Raw genomic sequence first — 18,113 nt, 5'->3', positions numbered from 1 at the left:
TGACTCTGTTTAACCAATCACTAACCAGTATTTGACTAACCCATTTAATATTCATCATTGAGAAAACTCACAAGGATTCTTATCACAGATCTTCAGCGAAATTAGGCAAAACCCTGCAAAATTAACCATACACCTGCAATGTACATCTAACATGGGTGTGTACAGGAATTGTCTATTCAGAACACACTCTCCCAACAAGGAGGCATAACACTGTGTCCCTCACAAGAAACACAAGGCAACAAAATTCCTGTGCGTGGAGGTCGACCAAGCCCTCATCATCATCATCATGCACATGAGGGAGATCCCCTCTTCACTTACAAAATCTCCTGTTGTAAGCGTAGTGAAAACCTTACATGATCATTGGTAAAATGGCACAGCCAAAAAGTATGTATATACAATGACCGATCCGATTGGGTCCATCCTCGGTGACTGATAGAAGACAGTGCAGCAGGCACATCACTCTAGGCGAAAATGGATCACAGCTGACTTGTTGCCTTGACCTCCACCCACTCACCTGAGCATCAAAGGAAGCTGCATGTCCTCTTAGCAGCTTCTCCACCCCCTCCCTGATGTCCGAGTTAATCTTCCGAGCATCAAACGTGGAGATCTCCTCCTTGACTCCTCTCTTTGCCAAGAAGCTGCAACATTTGAGAGATTGAAACATTTTTAAAACTGATAAATTTGCTATATTTGCAAGATTTCATGCACTTTACTTTGGTATGCCATTGCAATAGTGTTTAAAAGTTTTACTGCTAGATCTTCCACATTCCAACCATTCTATCTGAAGAAGTTGATGCTGTCAGAATTAGTTTGGGTCATATTTCAGCTTAAAGTACTATCACCGTGAGCAGTAACATACAAACATCACAACTTGTAGGTCATTTTAATGTTTATTGGATCTTCTAGTAACCTGCAGCCAGCCTACTTGGTGTGTAATTTAAATGACCATACAGATCAAACATTTTGTTTCCTACTTCAAGTAATAATAAAAATGTGAATATATGAGATCTGCCACCATATCAACAGCATACAGTATTTTTTTTCAAAGTATCTTCACGCAGACTTCGAAAATGTCATATTTTCAATTTCTACAGCTTCATTATGGCAATGACTAGAATGTGACCTGCTTACCCCTTGGGCCATGACTGTGTGCCAAATATTCAATTCTGCTTCACAAACCAATGCCTTCAAACAATGACTACTATCTCTCAGATATTGGTGGCCATCTGCCTTTGACACCGTTTCCTTAGGTGATGTTTCCACACGTACCTCTTCATGCTGACCCAGGATGTGTCAAATATTCCCATGAGACGAAGCACGCCCTCTAGGATGTCTCTGATGACATCTGGTGGTGCTCGCATGGCGCGAATCTCGCTGAGGCTCTCAGACTTGATGCTGCCCACAGCACTCTTGGCAGCTTGGACCTGTATGATTTTTATTTTTTTTTTTGTCAAATAAAGTCATAGATTGTTCTCACAAAAATCATCATCAAATTGATCAGGTTAGCAGCTAGGTCAGTTGCTAAACAGAGAAATTCCAGATGAAGAAATTAAAAAAAGAAAGACAATCGTCCAGTTGCAACTGCGCTGATTGAATCAGCTTTTTCTGTTTGCAAAATTCAACCAGGATGTCTTTATGATTCATTGACCGAACTTACAAATCACATGCTATACCCATTACATTGAATCAGCCTGTCATCAAAAACTGTTCCCACAATGATAAAGTATTCAAGGGAAAACATACATTTCTGACATTATATTCCTGCACTTACTAAAATACCAACAGCTTTAGAATCATATCTATTCAAATGCCTTGGAATAAGACACATAATATTTTCATCATATAAGACGTATGTCTCAAATGCTTTGTATTTTTAACAACAGTCCCAGTTTCAAGGGGGCATCATCCTCTGGTGAGATCTAAAGTGAAAATTCAAATGACGACTAGTTGTCACTCTTAAAATAGATTTAAATCCTTCATTCTTTATCATTTAAGTAACCATCACATATTACTGCCTGCACTTTGGACGCAGAGTGCTTTTGAAACATTGTATGAAGCGTTATATAAATGTAATTTCTATCATCATTATTGTTCAGTTAAATTCAGCTTTTTGTTGTTTTCTACACTGCTATCAAATGTACACTTGTCAGGGCTGGATACATGATCACTGATGAGAGAATAACTTCCAGGTGGTTATAGAGGTAGCAATATTTTAACAGGTGGTGGTACACAAGTGGCGCTGACAATATGCATGACAGTCTGTAACAAAGAAAGAGTTTTATAGGAAGTGATGGAAGGGGACGATTTTTCAGACAGTTGTGTAGAAACACACTGAACCTCGACACCAGTCTGCTTTCAAAATTAGGACTTTGAATTTTTATTACAAATGGCTGTAAAAATAAGGACTGTTAGCTAACCTGAGGTTCGATTTCAGCCAGCTCCTGGTCAATGACCTTCTTCCTCTTTTCCAGTTTGACGTTCTCCTCGTCTGCCTGCTGCTTCAGAATTTCAATCTCTCGACGCTGCTCTCCCGCTTTCTAAAAGACCAAATAGAGGAGATGCAATCACAACCTATACTGTATAAAATATCACAAATGTTGTATTATTTGAAAAAGCTTAAAGTTTCTTTAATATTTTGTTGTCACTGCAGGAACTGTGTAATGAAAGACACACAGAAATATCAAGGTTGAGATTAATTTTTATTGCTTTTGGAAAACTAAAAGGATCCTCAATGCACCTTTTAAAAGCTCATGGCAAAATGCCTTCAGCTTCCTCAAACAGAGTAGAAGCACCTTTTACTATCATATGCTACTTAAACCATCGAAGATTAATCCTGAGTATACTCAGACAGGTGCCTATGGAAAACGTGTGTTATAGCAAAATCAGCTCGTCGTAAATGGGTTAATATCTGATAAGCAAGCGATTCTGATTCCTAGGCATCATATTGACACAGTGTTGCGTCCCATTCTAAAGGTTTGCCAGTGTTCTCAATTACCAACTCTATGATGTAGCTATAATGATTTCAACATGGGTCTGCTCTTTGGTTGCTTCGTTCTTTCAAATACCTCCATGCTGGTCTGGATTTTCTTCAGGGCTTCATCAGCTTCCTTCTGCTTCTCAGCTAAGAGGGCGCTCTGTTTCGCTGCCTTACTGTTCAGCTCAGCCACCAGCGCCTTGGCCTCATTCAGCTTCGAGACTCCCGCCTGGAGAGGAAGAAAAGTTCAACATGACTTTTTTTTTTTTGGGGGGGGGATTCTCCAAGAAGAACCATAGATTGATGACAAGTCACCCTTCAAAGTTAACAATGTAAAAGCATTCTTAATCTCAGCTGCTAAGAAAAAAAGTTTTTCTCCGGGTTTGCAACTCAGTGAAGAATATAGATGGGAAAACTATAGATCAAAAAATATACAAACTTCCCTGTGGCTTCTTTGCTACCAAGTGTCAGGTGAGAAACTGAAAACAATATTTTGCTCTTTACCAATGACATATGAAGATTCTGGCAGCATTTTTCTGCCAAAATGTGAACCCGCAACCTGATGGCCATAAGCCCATGGCTTTACCAGTGTCAACAGTGTAATCACACAACCAACACACTCCTGTACAGCTAGCACTTTTTACCTGCAAGTGCTTCTGTTTATCCTCGACGCCTTGCTTCTTGTGCTGGTACACCGACAGGTACGTGTGCAGGAAGGATATGTACCGGCGCGGCGTGGAGTCACCGGGCGACGCCGACTTGTGTATCTCCAGGAAGTTGCGGATGATCTCGTCACCCCCGGAGATCTTGCGGTGTCGCTTCTTCTCCTCCTTGCCGTCCTCCTTGCCCTCACTCTTCTGGCTCCTCAGCAGCAGCTTTGGGATCTGATCATCAAGGATGGGAAAGATAGCATACCAAAGGCAGACATAAGATCCCTGTTCTTATGAATCAGCATTCTCACATGGTCCTCAATCGATCATGTACAGAAAAAAGAGGGTTCTTTAATGATTTCTTGCGCTAATCTACATCATAATTAATGAGGAAAACCACGACAAAAAATAAATGAACTTCAAAAGAAAGATAAAAATATTCCCTACGGAACAATACAAAAATGCCTAAAATCAGACAAGAAATATGGAAGAAATGACAGTTTGAAAATTCATGTTTTTTCAGTAAACATTTCGTGACCAGTCCTTATGAAAATTCAAATGAGCAAGTTGACGATGTCATGCTCTCACAATTTCTTATTCATTACACATACAGAAATGACAAAAATCTCACATTTCATCCGTATGAATAAAAAACTGGCCTTAAAACCACCCAAAATAAAAAAGAACAAATATTAACTCTGACATATCTTGGTATGAAAACATGCTTTCACTTGTATTAGCTAAAACTAGCAATTTTTCCCAATTTCATATATAACATACATGAAAAATTGTGGGGGTATGACATCATCAACTCGCCCATTTGAATATTCATAAGGACTGGTCAAGAAATGTTTTCCGAAAAAATGTAAAATTTCAAAATGTCATATTTTCCTCATTTCTTGTTCAATTTTTGTCATTTGAATTATTTTTCTTTCTTTTTTTTTTAAGTTTATTCATTTTGGCAGTGGATTTCCTCTTTAAGTGGATCAATGAGTAAATTATGATTGGCTAAGCTTCTGAATCTCATCTCTTTACAGTATGACATTTGGGTTAGTTCATTAACGTCCAGTGACATGAGGTGACATGACCAGGCTTGACCTCTGTGAAAGTGCCACTGACCTCTTTCATGCTCTCCTTGCTCCAGCCCTCCATCCACTGCACCGAGCAGCTCTTGTAGAAGGCTGGGTTGCTCTGACAGTTGACTGCAAACGATGCGTTCTTGCTGTCCATGATTAGCACAATGTGCAGGTTGGTCAGGATACCTGTTAAATTTGCAAAAAAAAAATTATGAGAAATATTGTCCAATGACATCATCTCTGTGTGACGTAGTTTGCCACCTGAAAACATATTTTTGAGTTTCCGAAGTATGCATTTTGGCTCCTACCAAGAATGTTGAGATTACACTATAATGATTGCCATTAACAGTGACTGTCAGGTTATCTTATTGGAATAGATATCATATCCATTTCCATTGTGTCCATCACTAGATACTTATAATGTCATAAAATAAACAGCTCTAGTAGTAAATCTCTCAGACTGGAACCAATTAGAAACATCGTTCCATGGAAAGGCTAATTTCAAAAGAAGTTTGTGCAGATATAAGTGTTGCCTTTTGAAAATGTCTTCATAGAAAGAAGAGAATGAAGAAATATGTTAAATATATGAACACAAACACACACAAAGAGGAAATGTCTGGTTGAAATAAGAAAGGTCCAATAATGTCTTGCACAAGTTCGTACATTATTTGATGAATGTTGTTGCAAAGGTTTTAATGTAAGTATAAAGTAGACACTGTCCTGATGAAATTGTCCCAATTAACAAAACTCAAATTTTGACTCTCCATCAACTTTCAAAACTTACGAGAGGCATAGTAGCTAATGAGGGTCCCACGGAAGCCTTCATCCGAGGCCTGGTCTCGAATTGGAGACAGAAGTGGTTCCAACTCCTCCGTGGTGTACAGACCCGGAATCTCGCCTGACGACAGGAGGCTGTTGATGAGTTCCAGGAACTGGGGCTGGACCAGTTGGTGGTCCTCGATAAGGAGAACCACCTGTTGGCCCTCTATACCAGCCATCTGCATCACCTGATCACACAGAAAGAGGGATATAGATCATTTGCCAATTATTCTCCACTGAAATATATGTTCCATTTTCATCTTGGATTTGGCCACCATCATTTGCATGGAGTCAATGGAGTGTTTTCCTCAAGTTGGTTTGTCATCATCATAGATAATGACATCTCACTGTCTTGTAACATGCATGAATTCATTTTCCTTGTTGAAACTGAATAGAACATGGCTTTAGTGTTATCATATTGTGAATTGATGCCATACAAATACTCATCCTGAACTACCCACACAGTTGCAACATAAGACAATCTGGAGAAAAATGATATTGAAAGATATTTCAAATTCTGGTCAATGCACATAAACAAAGTAAAATTATGGTTGGTTCCTTTACAAGGATATCACTACACCCATTGATGTCTGACATAATTGATCCTATTTGATCATTCACAAGGCACAATGTGCCACGCTGGTACCAGGTAATGACTATTGCTAGTCACCTGCAACAAACTACAAAAGGTCTATATAATCTAAACATTTTTCAACATGTGTGTGTTGACAGACCATGTTCTTTGCCAGTAGGATCTTTGATTCTCACAAGTTGTGACCCTCTATTTTGTTCACAATCTGAAAAAAAAAAAAAAATTGATGGAGCAGCTTACCGTCTTCAGGTCATTCTTAAACTGCTTGAGGCCATAGGAGCGGGACACGTTGGGGGTGAAGAGCTCTGTCCTGTGGGTATGAGCCACCAGGGAGGCAGCCGTTCTGCGCCCCACACCACTCCGGCCAGCCAGCAAGAGTGACCCACGGGGCTGGGTCAGCACGCGATCCACCCTGGCCACGTGGTCAAGCACCTCATGGAATATCTGGATGTCCAGCTCGCGATTCTCTCGTGCTGTGACACAGAAATATCAAGATATTGAAGAAAGTGTTTTACTCTATGAGTTCAGAAATAACAGAGCACTAATTTCATAAACTTTGTGCAGGCTTAATATCATTCTGGTTCTCAAGTTTGACTGCATTTCTGGCTTTGAACTAGCAACATGCATTCATGAAAGCTAATCAAAATCATAGTGATTAATTCATATATTACAATAAACAATGCAATACAGTGACTTGATTTTGTTGGATGAAATGCCCTCAACAGGCATCAATCTAGGCAAGCTTAGGAAAAGTTTTGAGCTTGCTAAACACATTTATGACCCTATGTTCTGGTTGCTTTATGATAGCATACATTGTAGATCCATTTTTTAACGGAATAAATTACAGCGAACTGATAGTTCTTCATTAAGTTTTAAATGTTGATGATTCATGCTTACATATAAGGTAACACATCATGTGCCAATTACACATTCTATCTGACCACAAGGCCCTATTTCAGGCAACCACAGCAAGAATTAAAATTCTTAAAGCTGATTGGCTGTTGCATGAATGACTTGAATACTGCAAATAGTGTAAAGTAATCTATGAGACATGTCCTAGAAAACAAATAGTGCCAGTTTCTATGAATTTTAATGCATGTCTTCCAACCAGTGGGGCCCATTGTTGCACTTGTGACTCACCGAACGTCTTTTTGGCCTTCTTGATGACCTCTTTGAGGTCAGAGGTCGACAGTCTTCCAAGGCTCTTCCCAGCCGGTGGGAGGGAACTACCAGTGGCCTCTGCTCTTGCGCCCCATGTTACGTAATAGTTTCCTGGTGAGTGACACAACACAACAAAATTAATCTGTCATTATATTACCTGATTTTTTATGTAAAGTGAAGCTACATTCCTTTATGTTTTAAGTTCACTTTGCTACATGTCTGCAAATTCATTACAAAAATTTGTTAAAGCACTAATGAGAATTCAAATTGCACCTCTGGCTATCAGGGTCTTTTATTTCAACACAGACATTCTTCTCCACAAAAATAAAGTCATATCAACTAATTCACAGTCCTTTGTTTTACTTGTATTCATCACAGCACTGTTTCATCTATTCAGAATAAAATGTACATTTCATTACAAGTTATGTTGACATCATTAATCCAGATTCCTACAATGAAATCAGAAGCAGCTGAAACTAAGATAATGTAAGTTCAAAGTAGTTACAGTGTAATTTCAACATGTCTCACTTCTCATTACATCATATCAATATCTACTCATTATCTACATTCGAATGACAACTGTTTTTCCTAAGAAATTGCACTCTAAAATATGAATATTGGGGAAATGGTCTTCAGCAGACTACACATTTACTATCTTTGTAGATTGCTGAACTGTGTACATTCTTAACTTGTATTCTCTTCTGTTGTTTTTTTCTTGCAAAGATGGGCAAATTCTTTTGAGCTCCATGGACTGCGTGGTAATTTACTACTTTACTGATATTCTGTACAGTCCCCTCCCCCAGTTGAAAAAAAAAGGGGAACTTAGTGATGATATAACTAGAACTTAGTGATAATATAATTACCATTAAGATTTTGCAAGACATGACCAGCATTCCAATCAGCCTGCAGGGTGCCGTTGAGGATGTTCTCAAAGCGGTTCCGGGACTCCTCCCCGACCAACCGATCCTGGAAGAGGCGGCATGCCTCATAGCTCCAGACCTCTAGGACGTGCTCGCTGGAAGTCTCCGAGGCTGAGGCATTGAGGTCGTAGCGTAGCAGTCCCAGGACCCACTGGGTGAGGTCGCGTGGAGTGAACAGGTAGTGACTGTGGTCATCAATGGAGAACTTGGCCCTGACCTGGTTACAGGGAAAGAAAACAGATTATGATACTCAGCTTGAGACATCCATCTTTCTGTATGTTTTCAAACATTTAGGTAACAAAAATATCTTTTAGCCAATCAGGCTGGAATATAATACTAATGGGTTCAAAGACAAGTTACAAGTCAGTGAAACACTAATCAGTTGTGGAGCTAAGGTCTCTGTAGACTTAAAGAGCCAAAGAGATCAATGGGTGAAATAGGGCTTCTGCATTTAAACTATAAACTACGAGCATCGGGCTGAAACAAACCTGTGTCGGTTCTTCTCCTCCAATGTCATTCCACACAAGTTGCCAATGATCTGGCATTGCATCCAGTCATGCATCTAAAAACAGAAATGCATGCTACCACAGGAACACTGCACTTCTAAGGAGATTACACTCTGGAATGATTCTGAGCCAAAGCTGTTCTTCCTACCTGTTGGTAGACACTGATCATGGACCCTGCCAGCTGGCTGACCCTAGATGGCGACGCCCATACAGGGTGGTTGCTGAGGCTACGGTGAAGGACCGGTGTCAGGTAGGCACTGTAGATGCTTTGCAGCTGCTCCTTGTCAGAATATCTATGAGACAGTTTAGAGAGGAGGAAGGAATAGATCAAAATTCACTCATTCAATGGATGGAATCTACCATAACATGCTCACAGCAGAGGACTTTAAGCTTCTACAGAATATGGCCCGTCATTCAAGGCTGAGAATCGCATTTCAAGGGAGTATGTGCCTAGTTGTTATTAGACTATCTTACTATTAGAGGAGCATCCACTCTGAAGGAAGTAAGCCTTACATCATCCACAACTAAGTTTGCCTCTCACCGCATACAAATTCTCCTCTTCAGGTCAACCTATCCTCCAGAGGGAGAGATGCAAAAGACAAAAGAAGATAATCATCCCTCTGGACTCACCCAATGGAGCAGATGCGGACAATGGAGGTGAAGCGGGTTGAGAGGGGATGTCTTCCCACAGTGTGCGCAGCATTCATGCTGGCAACAATCTGCACGCCATCGAGACCGACCCACTCCAAGTTGTTGTCATAGAAACCACGATAGGTCAACACCTGAAATATGACAGAGAAGAGTAATCACCTAATATACACATCTCATGTTCTACAAATGTATGTCAATTATCATCAATCGCTTCAATATGTCACCCAAGTTCTTCGAATTGATATCCTTTCGGGACACAAATATGGTATCAGATTATTTTAGAACCAAAAGAATTCCACCTCTTGTACTGCAAGCCATCGTAAGTTCATGCTCTTGTGTGGCATATTAATGGCTACAAACTGCAGGTAAAATGTACAAACATGCAAATGTGTGAAGATACAAAAAGAAGTAGGAAAGGATCCCAGAAACACTTATGATACTTGAAGCAATAACAGACAAAAAATTCATATATTAAGTATAGCATAAGATTGTCTTCAGAACTGACAGAAAACCATATTCCACTCCAACAATCAGCCTAAAGACCAACACTCTATGTTGATCGCCCTGCATTCTGGGAATAGTTGTTTTCATGATCACTGTTTTGTACTCCAAGGCTTTTCTCATGTTGAAGTGTCCTTCCATATTGTTTTCATGATTTATGAACTATTCCTGCCTTCAATCCTAGTTGTGTTTTTTTCACAAGTGGAAACAAATAGAAAAGAGGAATGCATTAAAGATGGACGTGTGAAGGACTTTGTGAAAATTCAAGAAAACTGTAAGGGGACTCTATGAGGAGAGTTATGCTTTGAGAAAGAATTTTGTGTTTCCAATTTGTATAACTTCTACAAATTTCTGTTAAGATGGGCAAAATAGCAGGCAAAATTAAAGAGGAATGCCAAGCTTTGTTTCGATATAAATTGTATGACAAATCTATTTTCAATTTTTCTTTTGAATAACCAGTTGCTACATTACTGTAAAGGCATGACTTTTGCACATAAAACCGTGACAGAAACTTAGAATGTAAGAGCAAATCTAGTTGGGAACACCACTTGATAGTCAATCACCACATAGAATGCAAGCCGTATATGAGAGGAACAAAAGCACGAGAAAAGCACGGGATTAGCAGTGATTAGCGATTTACCATCGATCGGTTTTGGCGGCTTTGTTTGTTGAGCAGAATATGCGAAGTTGGCACGCCGTCGACCGAGTCGGACGTGCGAATGTGGCACATAAAGAGTTCATACCCATGTTAAATCATATGTCAGTACCCTCTTGGTAATATTGCACCTGAGGGAGGTCATTTTAATTCTACAGCTACACAAGAGTCAGTCAACATTCAAAGTTCCTCTGACCTGTTGGAGGAAGGCGAGAAGCTGACATGTGCCCCACTTGTCCGGCTTGGGCAGGTTCAGGTCCTTCAGATAGAGGACCAGGTTCTCGCAGTCCTTGGGCCGATAGACACGGCCTGTGTTGGTGGAAAGCACCATGCACATCTGCTGCAGCTTCTGCAGCAGGTGGGTGGGCGAAGTCTGGGCATTGCAGTGGATGGTGGCGATCTGGGTGGAACGCAGCTGAGAGAAGCAGTGCCGCAGGATCATCCTGGATGTGAGTATTGTTGTAGGGTTTGTTCGTTTGTGTTTTTGTGGGGGGGGGGGGGATGACAGAGCAGAACATCATGATTTATCACAATAGATAGATAGGCAGGTAAAAGCAAGGAAAGACATTAAAATGGCATTTGCTATAAAATCCCTGACAGAGAAGGCTGTGAATGGAGTGTATGCATTGGAACAATGTATACTGACAGTATATATGGCAAATTTAGCTGTGTTTTTATTTTCACAAATTTAAAGAGTCAACTGATATTTGAAAATGAACAGCCCATGAAAATATTGCCTCCTGCATTACTACAATATATTGTCTTCAGAGTGGGAAATCAATTACTTTTCTCCTAAAAAAGGAAAATACTCATTTCTCATTCCATCACAGTGGTAATAGAATGTGAATTCAATTACTCATCTCATTGTCTTACAAGTCTAAAAATCATACTCGCGAAATATATGGTGCAAACAGTACTTGTGATGTAGTATCACCTGTTTTGTTGTTGGTGCCATTCATATTTACGTATAGTTACAATTGATGATCTATGTTGGTGTGTGCAGAGCACTTCATCCAACAAAAACAACACCAAGAGATTGATGTGGATGGGACGTAGGCAATTGAGGTGAGAGGTATGATAACACACAATCTTCTTTTTTTCCCTTCCTATTATGCGGAGTGTTTTGCGATTTGTTTGGTTTTGACACTAGACAGGGGCAAAGTTGTAAATGATGAATACACATACACGTAGATCTGGAATCGCAAATGTTAAGTACAGACATATTTTCATTTAGTTAAAGGTCATTCATCAACAATCATCACATATTTTCACCAAGATATCCACCAATCTTCTGGTCAAGTTTGAAACAAAACCTTTCAGCACCTTTAAAACTAAGTACCTTCGAACAAATGACCCAGACAACCAAAATACAAAGATCATCTCACCCTTTTCCGCAGCCATCCGGTCCAACGAGGATGAAGGGCTGTCTGTTCTCAGTCTCCAGCCATGGCTTAAAGAAATCTAGGCACCTCTGGACATCCGGGGTTCCGATGACGGGGAGGGAGCTTGGGTTGTTGAAGTCTGATGCAGACAGCTCCAGGGAATCCTTTAAAAACAATAGCGGAATGAGAAAAAAAAAAGTGGTAATCTGGTTTTACTTGCAGTGGTTAGATAGTTTGTCCTGTGGCTGCTTTGTTTGGCAAATTGTTTCATGAGCTTGGTGCAAATGGCAATGATGGCAGAAAAAGTATTACATGCTAAAACTGTCAACATACAAATTTTATTTACACTCTCATTACCAACTTGATTGTAAAATGTCACACACAAAAACAAATCACTTTTCTTCAAAAATGACCTAGAGTATCAAAACTCCTTTTCACTGAGATTAATTGGAATGTCATATCAGTCTGCTTAAAAATGCTCATGAAACAAACATTTTATACATACAATTTAAAAAAAAAAATGTAGAGTCATCAATTTTACAAGGTTAACTCAAAATGAAAACAATAAGAGACATTGAAGACTGATGACAATAAATGGTAAAACAAAATCAGTGTCTTACCTGCATGGTGTAAGTGGCCAGTGAGCCAGTCCGCTCATCAAAGTAAGTGTCAAGAATCCTCCTGGGGTCTGGTGGCTGTTCACGCATCCACTGAAACACCTGGAAGAAGGGTTATAGGGTGTGTTTATCAACTCAAATCTGCATAGAATAAATTAATATATTAATAATTGATTTTCACAGAGTTTTGGGCAGTTGATAGACGCACAAATGTTTCAATTATGGGGTTAGGGGTTAGAAAAAAGTTTTTGAAATGCTGAAAAAGTCCATTGCAAACATGTTTGAGCTGGAAATGTGTTTCTGTAGAGTTGATAAATGGAAAGTCGTTTTGAAATGCATTTATAGTTCGGACCTACCCACGCCAACCACTGCCAACTACACACCTGTGCTCCTCGGGTCATTAAGCGCAATGAAGCTGTGCAGTGACAAGGCCTAACAATCGAATTGCAACAGAGTTGATAAATGCAACAACTTGAGAAACTCAATCCAAAACACATTTGCAAATGCGTTTGGAATAGTGGGTATTGAAATGTGTTTCAAACAAGAGAAAGTGGATAAATGCAGATGTATTCAGATAGAACAGCAGTGAATCAAAAATGCTTCAGAGAGGGAAAAATTGCAAACTGATAAATGGTTCTTGGCATTTTGGCAAATAACAAATGATTCTGGAAGGGTGGAAAAACATGCTTTATTTGAAACAAAAATATTTTCCTGGGAAGAAAATTATTTCAGATTGACAAAAAAAAAGAAAACGACATCAACAAATTTTTGATCATCTTAATGCCAGAAAGTTATCTATCATTGCTTTCTTTAGGCACTCTGGAAAGATCCAGTTATGTGAACTTGACAACTGGCCCCTCATTCCTCTTGAGCTCACACTGCCACTGAATTCAAATTTGCGCTGTTGTACAATACATTTTACATTAGACAGATCAAGAATGTTTTTCTCTTTTGTATACTTTCCACCACACCTATTTCTCATTTTGGCATACTAAACAAGTGTAGATTAATTATCATGCATAAAGTGTCACAGTTGCACGATTACATTATCTGTATATTCCTACAATTTCATATCATTAAGTGTAGAGCTCAATCAGTCATGAACCGTATCAGGGCAATTACCCCCCAAGCGCAACTGCCCCCTGGCTAAATACTGGTTAGTGATAAGGTTAGAGTAAAGATTAGGGTTAGGGTTAGGTTTAGGGTTAGAGTTTGGGTTAGGGTTAGGTTCAGGATTAGGATTGGGGGATAGGGTCAGGGGAAGGGTCTGGGGTAATTGCCCTGGGGGTAATTGCCCTAGACCAATCATGCACATGCAACACTCCAGAACTTGCAGGAAGTATGTGACATAATATAGCATAGGGTACCAAAGTGTGATGTCATAGCCATTCATCGCCATAGAAACTGGGTCTAAACAACCTCAGCTGGTCCGAGCGTCTATGCACGCACCTGGTTCCAACCCTAGCTATAACGAACAATGTGACATCACCATGACAATTCTCTACAAAGGTCTATGCCTGGAGATAAAGGAAAAGTAGAAATTACGCAGTGCGTAACATATGTCCCCGCCGGAAGTAGCATTTTGTAACAAAATGTGCAATATAGGTAAAAAATCAAGGTCAAAGGTCAAAGAAGTCAAAGGTCAAAATTCTGTGTAGAAGTTTTGAAGCCCTCACCTAGTGCCATCACATAAAGCAAATGGAATCGAAATTGGGTTAGAAATGGCGAAGGAGTAGCATTTTGTAGCCAATGTACAATATAGGTCAAAAATCAAGGTCAAAGGTCAAAGAAGACAAAGGTCAAAATTCTGTGTAGAAGTTTTGAAGCCCTCACCTAGTGCTATCACATAAAGCAAACGGAATCGAAATCGGGTTAGAAATGGCGAAGGAGTAGCATTCTGTAGCAAAATGCACAATATAGGTCAAAAATCAAGGTCAAAGGTCAAAGAAGTCAAAGGTCAAAATTCTGTGTAGAAGTTTTGAAGCCCTCAACTAGTGCCATCATATAAAGCAAACGGAATCGAAATCGGGTTAAAAATGGCGAAGGAGTAGCATTTCGTAGCAAAATGTACAATATAGGTCAAAAATCAAGGTCAAAGGTCAAAGAAGTCAAAGGTCAAAATTCTGTGTAGAAGTTTTGAAGCCCTCACCTAGTGCCATCACATAAAGCAAACGGAATCGAAATCGGGTTAGAAATGGCGAAGGAGTAGCATTTTGTAGCAAAATGTACAATATAGGTCAAAAAATCAAGGTCAAAGGTCAAAGAAGTCAAAGGTCAAAATTCTGTGTAGAAGTTTTGAAGCCCTCACCTAGCGCCATCACATAAAGCAAACGGAATCGAAATCGGGTTAGAAATGGCGAAGGAGTAGCATTTTGTAGCAAAATGTACAATATAGGTCAAAGGTCAAGGTCAAAGGTCACGACTGAAATTCTGTGTAGAAGTTTCAAAGCTCCCATGTAGTGCTATCATATAAAGCAAACAGAATCAAAATTGGCTCATAAATGACAGAGAAGTAGCAAATTGAAGAAAGCAGATCACTCACCTCTTTGGCAAAGTTGGTGCGGATACCCTCGGGAAGGTTGGCACCCAAGCCCCGCACCAGCTTGATGGCGAAGTCGGCGGTGCATTCAGCGCCCCTCAGGTGGGACAGCCCATTCATGACCACGCCCACCAGGCTGGTGTCCACCACAAAGTCACCCTGGCGCATGACCCACTCCAGCGCCTGGTAGAAGTGGTTGTCGATCCAGGCTTCCAGACGGCCGCGGCACTCCTCAGGTTGGTGGCTGAGCCAGGACTGCACCAGATCCTTAATCTCTGTGTCTTCATCACTGAATAAGAAATAAAGAAATAAAACATGAGAATAGTAATTGGATTCATTCATAGCAAAAACCATTAATTTTACATGTGTTTCTTTTCTCTTTCTGTAAGGTCTACTGATCCTACGTATAACTTTCTTTCCAATGGAAGATGAAATTTGAACATTTGTTCTCCACAAAATCAAACTCCACTCATCGACTTGCCCTTCATCCAACTAATATCTCCTATCATCTATTCAAATCAGTTTGATTTTACTGTTTCTCTACTATCATGATTCATGACTTAACCATTGTTAGAATTAATGTTAATGTTAGAGTTGCAATTATGACACTGGGGTTTAAACAAAGGCCTCATCAAGCACAAGAGAAGTACCTTCTCAAGCTGTATGAGATCAACAGCCAATCATTTTATATAAAGGTGGTGTAAAGTGTTAGCAGTGCTTAAACAATGACATGATGTGTGTGAAATTTTGACAAAAAATTTGACAAGAAAAAACCCATACTTCACTCCAATCTACAAAGGGCTGACTAGAGGAAAGAATGATGTTAAGCAGCATTCAAATTTGGGGAAAACCATCAAGCTTTTTTAGGAGTCTGCAGGCCTATACTTAACAGCCCTCTCATTAGAGCCATCAAGTCCTGAATAATTTTGCTGCAGATATTATCACCTTGTCGTCACTTAATTTGCACATTTGAATTTCACAGCATATCTTACATTGGAGAAAGCTTAGATTGAGCCCGCAAAATCTGCACAATACTAGACAGATGTGTACAAAAATTTGCAAATTTGAGCTAGGAATGGGAATTTTAATCTATTAAATAGTATACCAAATTAAGATTCAGTTAACAATACAGCTTATATGAGGCTTGTGAATAATAGTTTTATAAAAACAAACAATATTGACTAAACAACAGTGAGCTGTCATAAAGGATTTTTTGTTTGTTTGTGTTTTACTGTACCTTAGAAAAAATTTTCATAAAAAAGGATACAGTATAAAGCCACATATTTTTCTTCTTCTTTTTTTTTTTGCAGGGTTCCTGTTGTTGATTTTTTAAGACTTGGTAGATTATCAAAGCTAATGGCACTGGTAAAGTTTTGTTTTTCAATATCTAATTGAAAAGAACATTAGCACACCTCATAAAGATCATGCCCATGCGAGAGATGGTTGCTGGTGATGCACAGCTCAAGTCATGGGTCTCAAACAGGAAGTTGATGTTCGGTCCAAACTGGATGCGCTCTCCCGACGGCATCGTCAGGAGGCGGTTGTCGTCCAGCACAGAGTTAAGAGACTCGATCCACTCGGGGTCGATGTCGCCATCACATATTATCCATGAGTGAATTTCTGAGGGGTTGGTGAAACAATAATGATCGCTGATGAGATAGTATGTAATACATATCCTGCCTTCCAACAGAAATGCGATCAGAACTACATGTTGCACACCTCAGTAGTGCCATATGAAAATTATTTTCACCTGATGTTGAATTCAATAATTTTCTATTCAAAATCACATTTTTGAGAGAAATATTATTACCTTGTGGCTCTCTAACAACCTGTCTAGCACTGTAGGTCAGCACACCATCACTCCATTCACGAGTGTCCATGTCAATGTGACCTAGCAACTGGAAAGAGAGAGAGAAAAAAGTACATATACTTTACAATTTCTGGAATTCACTTTTGCTTGCATTTTTCAATGAAAGCAATACAAACAGACTTGGTTTTAGAATATAATCTGAAAACACTGTCATTTCATTATCATCATTACTATTACCACTGCTTTTAGACTGCATTTCTTTTTAAGATCATCTTATTGAATAAGATCAACACTCAACTTAAATCTTCTTATATGACCATTTCAGCATAGAAATGACCAGTTATCATTTCCTTCAGAGCAGTTTGCACATAACAGCTCACATGCAAGAAGTCTGCCTGTCAATGATGGTGATTTCTTCTGCTTCCCTTGGGTAGTTAGTTAAACAAGACATGCTTAATTTGAAGGCATACTGTCATATCCAATTTTTCCCTTCACAACAGCAATATCAATTTATGTTTACTGCCATGTGCTATTTCAGACATTTTTACAAGCTATGTATGCACATTCAAACTCATGAAATTCTTCCGTCGAGATGGATAAGGATTAGAACCAACACTTGCTGTTGGGCAAAAGCTCGGTGGTCTAGTGGAGATGACGCCTGTCCGGATATCAGGAGGTGGAAGGTTCGAATCCTGCCCTAGTATGTACGCCCATGATCTTTTAGCATGGTTACTACTAACACACTGATCAATTCAGTGCTTATTTACGTCGATGTGGGGCTATTTGTCAATCAGTTGCAATGAAAAAACATCTCGACGGAAGAATTTCATGAATTTGAATAATTACACAGTACCCGCTGCATGCTATAAGGATGAGAACCAACATTTGCTGTCGGGCAGAAGCTCGGTGGTCTAGTGGAGATGACACCTGTCCGGAAATCAGGAGATCGTAGGTTCGAATCCTGCTCGAGTATGTACGCCCATGATTTTTATCATGGCTATACTACTAAAACACTGATCAATTCAGTGCTTATTTACGTCGACGTGGGGCAATTTGTCAATCAGTTGCTATGTATGCACATGTTTATCTTTTTCTCCCTTTATTGTAGAGACATAACACGCCAACCACTCAGCGATGGCTCAAAGGGGAGACATATGAATGAAACCTAATTTGTGCTTTCTGTTTGTCAAGTGCCATGTTCAAGTCTGAGCTGTATCAACTCAACTTATTGGCACAATAAAAAAACATTGAGCAAAACCC

At 39.6% G+C, this 18,113-nt stretch overlaps 1 protein-coding gene across 1 annotated transcript in view; it reads right to left on the bottom strand.

Annotated features, from left to right (window-relative positions):
* Window positions 1-18,113, bottom strand: part of LOC139716300 (cytoplasmic dynein 2 heavy chain 1-like) — a 101,594-nt gene that overhangs the window by 29,072 nt on the left and 54,409 nt on the right. Inside the window, 18 exon segments of the mRNA XM_071627863.1 lie at window positions 515-638; window positions 1,270-1,424; window positions 2,418-2,537; window positions 3,066-3,203; window positions 3,619-3,858; window positions 4,744-4,886; window positions 5,485-5,707; window positions 6,352-6,584; window positions 7,252-7,383; window positions 8,136-8,409; window positions 8,847-8,991; window positions 9,329-9,480; window positions 10,702-10,948; window positions 11,891-12,051; window positions 12,508-12,606; window positions 15,047-15,332; window positions 16,456-16,663; window positions 16,854-16,941. Of these exon segments, the coding sequence (XP_071483964.1) occupies window positions 515-638; window positions 1,270-1,424; window positions 2,418-2,537; window positions 3,066-3,203; window positions 3,619-3,858; window positions 4,744-4,886; window positions 5,485-5,707; window positions 6,352-6,584; window positions 7,252-7,383; window positions 8,136-8,409; window positions 8,847-8,991; window positions 9,329-9,480; window positions 10,702-10,948; window positions 11,891-12,051; window positions 12,508-12,606; window positions 15,047-15,332; window positions 16,456-16,663; window positions 16,854-16,941 (3,168 nt within the window).

This window comes from Diadema antillarum, unplaced genomic scaffold (genome assembly GCF_040938485.1).
Source record: "Diadema antillarum isolate AM-2024a unplaced genomic scaffold, OU_Dant_1.0 scf00000063, whole genome shotgun sequence".
Lineage (NCBI taxonomy): Eukaryota > Metazoa > Echinodermata > Echinoidea > Diadematoida > Diadematidae > Diadema > Diadema antillarum.
This window is presented reverse-complemented; position numbering and strand designations above follow the sequence as displayed.